Raw genomic sequence first — 12,096 nt, 5'->3', positions numbered from 1 at the left:
TATATTAATTTAAAATAATTAAAATTATGATTTTTACGTTATACTTTTATATGTATATTTTAAAAAATAAATATAAACGACCATATTCATTAAAACTGTAATTAAATGAATTACTTTTACATTATAACTGGATCAGCCTGCAATACTGCATGAAAATAAAAATGTTCATATTCATTCAAAATAAAACAATTATACAAACTTTAAAAATGAAAATTTTTTAAATAAAAAATAATAATTAAAATATTTAATTATTATTTAAAATAAAAAATAATAAAAACATTTAAACATTTAAAATTAAACATTCATTGAAAAAAATTCTTATTTTTACATTATACTTTTACATGCACATTTAAAAATATATAATAAAATAAAAATAAACAAATAAATGAAATAAAAAAAAAAAAAAAATTAAATAATATTTAATATAAAAATAACATCCTTGTGTAAACGGTAAAGAAATAATGCAACAGCACAATAGCCACAACATTCAGCTCATGCTATAAGAAACCACACACTTAAACAGCATGAACCCCACTGTAATATTTCATTTTAAATTGCATACTTTGTATTCTTTTGCTATCATTCAGCAAGACCTACTTCAGATATGAGGACAACCCCAGAGAGCAGGAGATGCAAACGGGTCTGCGTGACTCATATTGTCTTCATTAAACGTAAATATGGCGTTTGAGACTCCAGCTGAACGTAGAAGCGCTGACAGACGATACTGGAGAGCAGAAGATAACGAGAGCGAGACAGAGCTGTTATTACCTTGACTGTAATTATGGGCTAATGAGCGTCCACTAAACCACAGAGGAGAACTAATCAGATCTCAGCCTGCCTCAACACACACACACACACACACACACACACAGACACACACACACACAGAGACACACACAGAGACACACACACACACACACACACACACACACACACACACACACACAGTGAGTCCCTCTGAACTTCATTAGCTTGATACGGTGATGCAAACCGACCTCAACACTTCCTGTCCCTCATACAGCAACTTCCTGCTGGTGGACAACAACACACACCAGACGGCCGTCTCTGTGTTACACAACACCATTAGTGTGTTATTCTGAGATCAGACTATCAATCATTTACATCCAGAGTAAAAGGTTTCCTTCGTTTGAAGACGCCGAGAGACTTCGACTACATCCATTTATGAAACAAACATGACTGCACATACTTTCAGATACGCCAGCAAACGTCTAAACAAGCTTGTAACCTCATGAAAACCAAGTTGACAGTGAATTAAGATGCTCTCGCTCTCCGTCAATCACTGAAATGTCAATCTGTGGATGTCTGAAGTCATTTCATAGGTATTTTTGAGAATACATTTTTAATGTTTTTAAAAGAAGTCTCTTCTGCTCACCAAGGCTGCATTTATTTGATTAAAAATACGGTAAAATCTGTAAAATTGTGAAATATTATTACAATTCAGAATAGCTGTTTTCTATGTGATTATGTTGTAAAATGTAATTTATTTCTGTGATCAAACCTGAATTTTCAACATCACTGCTTCAGTCTTTAGCATCATGATCCTTCAGAAATCATTCGGATATACCGATGTAAAATTACATTTTAATGTTGTAATTTTAAGTTTTAAGTTTTAAGTTGTAATAATATTGCAGAATTTGTGTTGTCTTGTTGTACTTTTATGTTTTAAAATAAACCCAAACCCTAAAATACTCAAGTATGTGTGTTTATTAAAAGATTTATTTTCAGCCTTATTTTATCTAAATATGTGGCCAAAATAAATCCTTAAAAGAAACAAACAAATGTATTTGTTAAATAAATACATTTATTTTAAAGATTTATTACAGGCTACATTAATTTGACCTAACTTAAGGCAAAATGGCAAAAATAAACCTTTTTTAAAATAAAAAATTAAATTAAAAAAAAATATTTTAAAGATGCATTTAAAAAAATTATTTTGGGCTACATTTATTTGATCTGAACAAATATAAGATTTATTTTAAAAAAAATTACATTTTTTTATAAATATATTTATATTAAAGATTTATTTTGTGCTAAATTTATTTGATCTAAATAAAGGCAAAATGGCCAAAATAAATGTTTAAAATAATTAAATAATTAAATAAATGTTGGCTACATTACAAAAAAAATTGACAGAATAGATCTTTAAAATGAATAAAAAAAAACAAATAAATGAATAAACAAACAAACAATTTATTATAAATATTTATTTTGGCAAACAAATTTTGGCTACATTACAAAAAATATTTAAGTAAAACAAACAAATAATGTGTTTTATTTTAAAGATTTATTTTGGGCTGAATTTTTTTAATGTAAATAAAATAAACCTTTAAAATACATAAACAACTAAAAACAAGAAGTAATAAAGTTTTCCAATTTAATTTAAAGATTTATTTTGGGATACATTTTATTTTAAGACAGAATAAATCAATTAATTAACTGAACATTTTATTTTAAAGATTTAGTATGGGCTAAACTTTTAAATAAATTAATTAATAAATAGAATACTTTAAAATAAACAAATAAATATAAAGTTTTACAATTTTATTTAAAAGATTTATTTTGGCATACATTTTTTTTTTTAAATCTAAATAAAGGTCAAATTGACAATAAATCTTTAAAATGAATAAAAACAAACAACTGAATGAATTAATGAAATAAATAAATAAATAAAAAGATTTATTATGGCCTAAATGTATTTTAAAAAATGAATAAATAAATAAATAAATAAATAAAGGTGAAATGGCTAAAATAAACATTTAAAACAACAAATAAACAAAAAACAAACATTTTCAAGGTTGCTTTTATCATCATTTTAAATGCATTTTTTTAAATACTTTATTTCTTTATGGCAAAAATATTTTAATGAGGAAAAATTATGGCGCGCAACTTTAAAGTCGTCAGATATGATTGTGTGTGTGTGTGTTTACCTTGCTTTTGTCTTCAGTGGGTTTGGGTGGTTCTTGAGGAGAAACATCTGATGCCTCTGAGCTTTCGTCTTCTGACACTACAGTAAAAATTAAAGTGCACAGACAATTAACAAAGAAATACAAAATAAATCGTGGTTGTTTCTGTTGCATAAAAACGTAACTAAGTGGTCAAAAATAATTTGATGTGACTCCTATAAATATAAAAGCATCTTACTTGACTTCTTGGCTTTTCTGGCGAGAGCAGCAGCGAGTTCATTCTGCACCTGTAGAACAAACACGGGGTTTGTGAATGTAATCCAGTTAAAGCTCAAGAGCACACTGCCTTTACTTTATTCTACATGTAAATGAGCTCATCATCAGAGCGAGCATCTCTAGAGACAAACACAGCAGCACAAGAGAGAAGAGCTGCGAATCAACGCCACAGACAGCAGAGGCTCATGGGATACTGGAGGAGGACAGCTGTGTGCACATGAACACTCATTCAACATTCACAGTCAAGAGGGAATCGCCTCGCTTTAGTGGCACAGATACCAGTTAGACATTTAACCTACATAGTAAGTTATTATATATGCAATCAGAAATGAATACAGCTTATTAAAGATGAACTTTTGTGTTTATCTGCTGTGTATTGTGGGAAATGTGCTGAACGCTCCCAGTGATGTGGTAATCAGGCTGTTTTATGGGGCAATGGATTGTGTTTCAGGGGGTAAAACATTATAATTATTATATTATGTTTATTTAATTATAAAATAGGCACATATAATACATTTTTATTTTATTTTTATTTTATTTTAGACAATTGCATGACTTTGAAGATAAAAAAATTGTTCATTTCCATAAAATAATCATTAAAAAGCAATTATATATTTATATTTATTTTAATAAATAATTTTATTTGTTTACACATTTATTAGCTGAACATAACTAGAAAACATATTTTAAAATATATTTAAATGTTTATTTTAATAATTATTAATTAGTAAAATTAATGCATACAAATTTAATTGTAATATTTCTTTATTTATTTCATTTGCTAACAAAATAATTAAAAAGCTCTCTTTGCATTTAATCATTGGATATTTTAAATTATTATTAAATTATTTTTTAATTTATTAAAGAAAGGGATAGATGTGTTATGTGCAATTAGGTAAAACATTTTTGCACATTGAAAAATAACATTCAAACACAAAATGAAAATAAAAAGCAATAGTGAAAAACAATGAGAAAAAGTAATGCACAAGAAACTAAAACTGATTTTCATCATCGCAAGTACTTTTCGTTAAGATAATAACACAGATGAATAAGTACAGTAAAAAATAATAATTTTAGGAATTATTTTAAATTTATCAATATTTATTTCAATACATATCAAAATAACATTTATATTAATGTGTTTCCACATATGTTTTTATCTAAAATATTTGTAATAATTATTTTAAATATTTGTATTTTATCTAAAATATTTCTTCATAATTAACAACAATTATTACAACAATTACTACTATTATTGTTATTGTATATAATTATATTATTATTATATATAACATATAATTATGTATTTTTAAATATGCTTTATTTATTATATATAAGAAATATAAGAAGAAATATAAGAAAAAATACAAATAATAAATATAAATAATTGAATATAATATAATAAAATAAGTACAGTAAATAATTAATTTTAGGAATATCACAATAATCAATATTTATTTCAATATATTTGTTTAAAATATTACATTTGATTAAAATGTTCTATATAATTATATATTATATTATATTATAACGTCTCCACACACATATTTTTATCTAAAACATTTCTAATATATTTTTATTTTATTATATTATTTATTTTTAATTTTTTAAATGTATTTAAAAAAAAATACATTTAAAATGATGATAAAAGTAACCTTGAAAAAGCTGATGTGTTAATTTTTTGTTTATTTGTTGTTTTAAATATTTATTTTAGCCATTTCACCTTTATTTGTGTATTTATTTATTTATTCATTTGTAAAAATACATTTAGGCCATAATAAATCTTTTAATTAATTAATTAATTAATTAATTAATTTCATTTTATTTTATCTACAATATTTCTTCATAATTAACTGAACATATTTTGAACTATTATTATTATTATTATTATTATTATGTATAAAATTAAAGTTTTATATTATATTTTTAAATATGTTTTATATATTATATATAAAAAAATATAATAAGACACAAGAAAAAATTACAAATATAAATATAAATAATAAAAAATAAGTCCAGTAATTAATTTTAGGAATATCACAATAATCAGTAAGCAATATTTATTTTAATTTATTTGTTTAAAATATTACATTACATTAAAATATTCTATATAATTATATATTTATTATATTATATTATATTACATTACATTATATTATTTTGTTTCCACACACATTTTTATCTGAAATATTTCTTCATATAATTATACATTATATTATATTATTAAATATAGTTTTATCTAAGATATTTCTAATATTTTTATTTTATCTAAAATATTTCTTCATAATTAACTGAACATATATTCAGAACAATTATTATGATTATTAATAATATTATTATTATAATATATAATTATATTTTTAAAATGTTTTATATATTACATAAAAAAATATAAGAAAAAATTAATATAATAATAAATAGAAATAATTAAATATAATAAGTTACAAAGAAAAAATAAACAAATTTTTAAATAATTCTATTTAGAAAATGTAACAACTTTATATTTTGTTAATTTCAAATACATTTGTGTCAAATGAAGATCTGAATAATGTGAAGGAGTAACTGTTGGCCAACGCCGATGTTGTTCCCGTTCAGCTGTTTTCTGGAGAGCGAGCGCTGAGTGAAATGGATGTTTCTCTGTCAGCCGTTGTCAGATGAGAGTGTGTGTGATGGATGAGACTCTTTCAGGCTGCAGTGGACATTTACACACACCAGAGGACTGAGGACACGCGGTCAGGGATCAGCAGACGCTTACCGTGGACGTGAGTCTCTCCAGAGCCTTCATCTGCAGGATCTCGCTGCAGATATCACGCTTCCTCTCCGGGTCTTCCTCGGGTCTGCAACAGATAAAACACACGCCTGATAAAACACCTCTGACGTGACGGTGCAGGACAGTCCCCTGTGAGACGACCTCTGTCACACTCATATTCTGTTAGACAACAGCAGATGTCATGTTCACAGTCGCCTCGTCCCAAACGGTGCACTTGATGTGCACTAGACTGTCATTTTAGGGTTCTGAAGTGCCCTTGATGCACAGTTGGAGCAAGTATACACTAATGTGGTTTACTACTGACACCATAAACAGCATTATATCAACACAGCAAAGACTTAAAGCACCATTTGGGACCAAAATACTAGTGTACTACCTAAGAATACTAGTATACTCAGCAATGACCGCTGACTGAGAGACAGTTTTCTATGATGAAATCATAATGTGCATGTAAATTTAGAAAGTGTGTCCCGTTTTTGTTTCAGAAACAAGTTTATTATTCTCAACTAAATGTATTTTTGTTAACTGAAATAAAGCTGCAATAAAATAAAATATAAATATTAGATGTAAAACTTAAAATCGCCAATACAACACATCTAATTTTCATCTGGCTTACGTTGAACCACTACAATTACTAACTGGAAATAAAATAAATAAAAACTAAAACTGAACTAAAATTTAAACAAACATTAAATTAAATTAATTAAACCTAAAGCATAATGTTTCAAAGAAGAAGAAAAAAAGTTCACAACAATATTACTTTAAATACTAATTCAAAATATAAAAATAAAAAATAAAATAAAATGTTTATACCATAATATAATAATAAAACTTATTTCCGTTAGCTGCCAAAACAACATTTTTAATTTTGCTTAGTTTAGTTTTTTTAACCTGCAATGAAAAAAAAAAAAATGTAAAAAAAGTATTCAAATTTAAACTCTAACTCAAAATATTATTAAAAACTATAAAAGTTGATATTATGAAAACTTATTTTCAAATGTTGTTCCCAAACCAACATTTCTAATTTTCCTTTAGTTTATGCTGAATCTATAAAATTACTAAAAAAAAAAAAAAAAAAAAAAAAACAAACAATAATATTCAACAAAAATGTAATTAAAAACAGCATTTAATATAATACTAAATATTAATTTTCTATTAGTTCAACATATTAATACAAATTATAATAATAAATACTAATTTAATATTAGCTTATTTCAATTATTTGTCAAGGCAACATTCCTAATTTTTTATTTAGTTTAAGTTAAAGAATTACAATTGCGAACTGTAAACAAAATAAATAAAAACTAAAACTGAAATAAAAATACATTAAACCTAAACAGTGATATTTAAAAAAAATAAATAAATAAATAAATAAAAATACACAAAAGCATAAAAAAAAAAAATACTACAATTTTTTTTTAAAATTAAATTAAAACTAGACTATAAAAATGTATTTAAAATATTAATAAAAATTGTAATAGTATCTAAATCATACTAAAACAACACTGCATGTGAAATATTCAATTATATTTTATGTAAAAAAATTTTTTTGTAATTTTTGCAATACGATCATAGAAAAAAAATAGATCAGGATAAATATGTTTAAAAAATGTGTTGACTGCTTCATGTGTCACTCTAGAAACTGAAGGTGAAGTGAAGTGCATTGCATTGTGGGATGCAGTATCTCATGCAGGGTGTTTTGGCATGCGTTGTATGTTATGTCTATGGTATTCCATTCAGAAAGAAAATGCACACACTGTGTACAGTATACACATTGCATACTGAAAAAATAGTGTGTCAGTATGGTGTTATGCACACTCACACACAGCTATACAATCTACAGCCCCCAGCTCTACACTGCCTCCTGCTGGTGGTGCACAGCATTACACGAGGATTCAAAACACATCAAGATCAAACTGATTTTGACGAAGTATATGAAGTTTAATCCAAATTTAAGATAATAAAAAAACTATTTTTATGATCAAAATCCCACTGCATGCTTTCACTCTTTAAAATAAAACATTTTTTGGCTGTATAGGTTTTTGTATAGGTCTTTTATATAATAATTAAAGTTCTTTTTTAGAGATTCACTAAGACTAGACACTAAGACACTAAAACTAATCTAAAATTGAAACAAAATTAATTACACCTAAATAGTAATATTTTAAATAATAATAATAATAATAATAATAATAATAATAATAATAACAACAAATGCATGCAACAAAATTACTAAAAATACTAATTCAAAATATTATTAAAAACAATAAATTGATAGCATAACATAATAACTAAAAAACTAATTTCTGTTAGTTGCCAAAATATTTCTCATTTTTACTTTTCTCATTTTTAGACTAAAGCACTAAAATTACCACCTGCAAATAAAATAAATAAAACATAAAACTGATCTAAAATTGAAATAAAAATTAAATTAATTAATTATACCTAAAATAGTAATATTTTAAATAATAATAATAAATAATAACAACAACAACAACAACAACAATAACAACAACAACAACAAAAGCATGCAACAAAATTTCTAAAAATACTAATTCACAATATTATTAAAAACAATAAATTGATACCATTAAAAAAAATAATTATTTAAAATAAAAAATTAATAATTAAAGAAAAGTATATGTATATGTATATATATATATAAAAAAAATACAATAAGATTAAATTAAAAAAAATATTTACACAACCATTTGTATGATTTTTTGACTAATTAAAAAAAACTGTAATAACTAAATAATAAATATATTTTTTTGTTAACAAAAAACTTTGTTTGGGATTCTTCAAAGCACCAGAATATTTTTAAAAAATTAAAACTAAATGTCTCACTAAACAGGGGTTTTGAATCGGCTATATGATTTCTTGGAAATTTTATATTATTATTTTTTATGAGTGTGGAGCAGATTGTGCAGGTATAAACCACAACTTGAGCAAAACAAAGCCCTGAAAATGGCTATAATCCATAGACGACTATACAGCGTTTGTGGAGCGTAAACCTCCGTGCAGTATCACACACACGTCTCAAAGTGGGCCACTGAGTTTGAGAAGTGGGCCAAAGTTTCCCTCGTTCTCGTGCGCCGTCAGTCCATTCATCAGAGCGGCTGACACGCTTTCATCACACCACGCATCTCTCCTCCTCCTCTGTCTCTACCTCCACCAGACACCGCAGATGAAGTGATTCGCAATGGCGGCGACTTCTAAATGAATCAGGCGCGATTGCAGCAGAGTGCAATTCACACACTTTCACATGCATGCATGCAAACACACACACGTGCACTCACAAATGCACACGAGCAGGCAAATCAAGACATGAACGCACACACATACGCAAATGCATGCTCATTCAGCACACAGAAGCATTACTAGTTACACCAGAGCTGGAGATAAAATTCAAATAACATGCAAATAAGGCGTGCAGCGCGAGTGTGTGTGTGTGTGTGTGTAGGTGGCTGAAGGAGAGGCAGTATCCAAACAATCCTGGCTAAAAGCGTCACTCCTGTAGCTCCAGGGCTTTCAATTCTGCCGAAGAGACGGTCACGACCGGCACAACGCAAACCAACACAAACCACAATCACATCCACACAAAGCACACAACAACGCAACACCAAACCTGTAGAAAATAAATTAAAATTAAAAATAAAGACTTGATAAAATAAATAATTCATTTTTATTAAATTTAGCCATAAATACATTTTTTAATTACTTTTTTCTTTATTATTTTTTGTATTTATTTTCATTATTTAAAATTATAATTTAATTTATTCTTTGTTTTTTCTTACTTTATTTTTTATTTTTCTATTTTGCAATTATTTGTGTATTTATTATAGCATGGAATAAATACAGGAAGGAATAAATAAATACAAATAAAATAAAAATAAATTAATGCATAAATATAAAAATAATAAAAACATAAATATACAAATAGAAAAAAAAATAATAACATAATAACAGGGACAAGGAAAAAAGGGAATAAATGACTTGCTAAAGCAAATGCAAGTCATTTAATTACAATTAGTCCTACATTAATTTTTGTATTACTTGTTTTCCGTTATTAATTATTTTCTGTATTTATTTTTAACTATATATTTATTATTTTTTGACTATATTGTTTATAAGTGCATAAGTTTTATGTGCAGTTTAGAAATAAATACATGTGGAAACACACATTATTTTATTATGTCCTGTTTTTATTTTTAACTATATTTATTATTTTTATCTATATTGGCTATACTTATTACTTATTTACGTCTTTATTTATTTGTAATTTAGAAATAAATACATGTGAGAATATATATATATATATATATATATATATATATATATATATATATATATATATATATATATATATATATATATATATATATATATATATATACACACACATACATATATATAAATATATATAAATAAAATGCAATAACAGAAAATATAAAGGAATAAATTCATTTAACTAAATTTAAACAGAAATTATTGTTTGTTTTACTTTTTCCTTTATTAATTATTCTCTGTATTTATTTGTAACTGTATATTTTTTTTATTTTTACGTATATTGGCTATAATTATTGACTTTTTTATTTATTTGTAATTTAGAAATAAATGCATGTGAAAATATAAATGCATAAGTAAAAACATAAACAATAAAACATACAAACAAATAAAAAATAAATGGATGTAATAATAGGAAAAAAATAAGGAAATAAATTCATTTAACTAAATTTAAACAAATTTTTGGTTTTACTTTTTCCTTACTTTCCTTACATTTTTGTTTATTATTTTCTCTATTTTCATTACATTTATTCTTTCTTTCATTTATTTATTTAGTATATTTATTTGTAATATAGAAATAAACACTTTTGGGAATAAGTGAATATACAAATAAATGACCGCATTAATATAAAAAAAAATAAAAGCATAAATGAAAAATTAAAAATACTGTTAAAAATAAAGAAAATAAAAGGGGGCAGGGGTAATTCAGGACTAAATTTTATTAAAAAATTAATTGTTTATTTCAGAAAATAATTTATTTATTTAATTATATTCCTTTTATTATACTAAATCATTTATTTATTTGTTTTTAATTTCTGCAGGTTTGGCCTTTTATAAAACTACTCAAAAAAAATGTAGCAGTAACATGTTCAGAATCATTTGATCATTTTTAACATGTTGCATCATTTGCTATAATAAAATAAAGGTCTCTTGCAAAAACGCAGAATGTTTTTACTAGTGTCAATATCAAACCGTTTCTACAGAATTGCTCTTCCCATAACTAGTCTGTGCTGCTTGTTTTTGATGCAGCGCAATAGAAAAATGCATTTTCACATCCAGTATTTTCATCTCATCACATTCAATTCAAATTGCAAGCTCAAAACTCGGGTAAACTATCATTTCTTTCGCCGCGAGGCTGTAGATTCAGAGTATTGCAGTGCGGTAATATCAGCAAACTCGCATGAGCTTTTCGTTTGATCTCATTTGGTTGCTTTCGCGCGAGGATCTCATTTCTGCTTTAATACAGTCTGGTCTGCGTGCGGCGTGATGAGAAACGCCGAGGAGAAGGGATTCTGGCTGATTGGGGTCGGAGCGCGGCTCCGCGAAGCCGAACGCGATCGAACGGCCCGGCGTCAGCGAGGCCAAACCGTGTCACTTCCAATTCCGTCAGGGAGGGAGAAAAAACTGCTGGCGTGGACATGGGACGCCATCCCATGTTCACCTTCCTGAAAATGACATCAACTGTCTGTTCAGATTTAATCTGACGCTTCACATCCCTCTGCGATATCATCCTCGCCCTTCACGCTAACAAAACAGCCACGCTGAATCCAATCTCGCTACGATGAAAGTATTACTTTCTCAATCTCTCAATCTAGTCTGCACCGAAGACACGTTTGAGCCAATCAAATGCTTTAATCTACATGTTGCATCGTTTAATTGAATTGAGCTTGACTTAATAACCCAAAAATGGGCCGCAGGTCTGTTATAATCAGGTTGTGGACAACAGGAAAACATGCAAATCATAAAATGCATACAACTGTGCATTTTCCATATCTTTTGTTTTTGATGTCACATGGGCATTTTCAGTAGGTGTGGAGACATTTACAAGATAATTTGGGG

General features: G+C 26.4%; 1 protein-coding gene across 1 annotated transcript in view; it reads right to left on the bottom strand.

Moving 5' to 3' along the window:
- The window catches only part of rapgef5a (Rap guanine nucleotide exchange factor (GEF) 5a), an 83,994-nt gene that overhangs the window by 45,889 nt on the left and 26,009 nt on the right, over positions 1-12,096 (bottom strand). Inside the window, exons 6-8 of the mRNA XM_051136333.1 lie at positions 5,956-6,037; positions 3,163-3,211; positions 2,949-3,025 (exon numbers count right to left, since the gene is read on the bottom strand). Coding sequence (XP_050992290.1) covers positions 2,949-3,025; positions 3,163-3,211; positions 5,956-6,037 — 208 coding nt within the window. The remainder of the gene's footprint in view (positions 1-2,948; positions 3,026-3,162; positions 3,212-5,955; positions 6,038-12,096) is intronic.

This window comes from Labeo rohita, chromosome 19, assembly GCF_022985175.1.
Source record: "Labeo rohita strain BAU-BD-2019 chromosome 19, IGBB_LRoh.1.0, whole genome shotgun sequence".
Classification (NCBI taxonomy): Eukaryota; Metazoa; Chordata; class Actinopteri; order Cypriniformes; family Cyprinidae; genus Labeo; species Labeo rohita.
The sequence above is the reverse complement of the archived record's forward strand: the minus strand, read 5'-3'. Positions and strand labels throughout refer to the sequence as shown.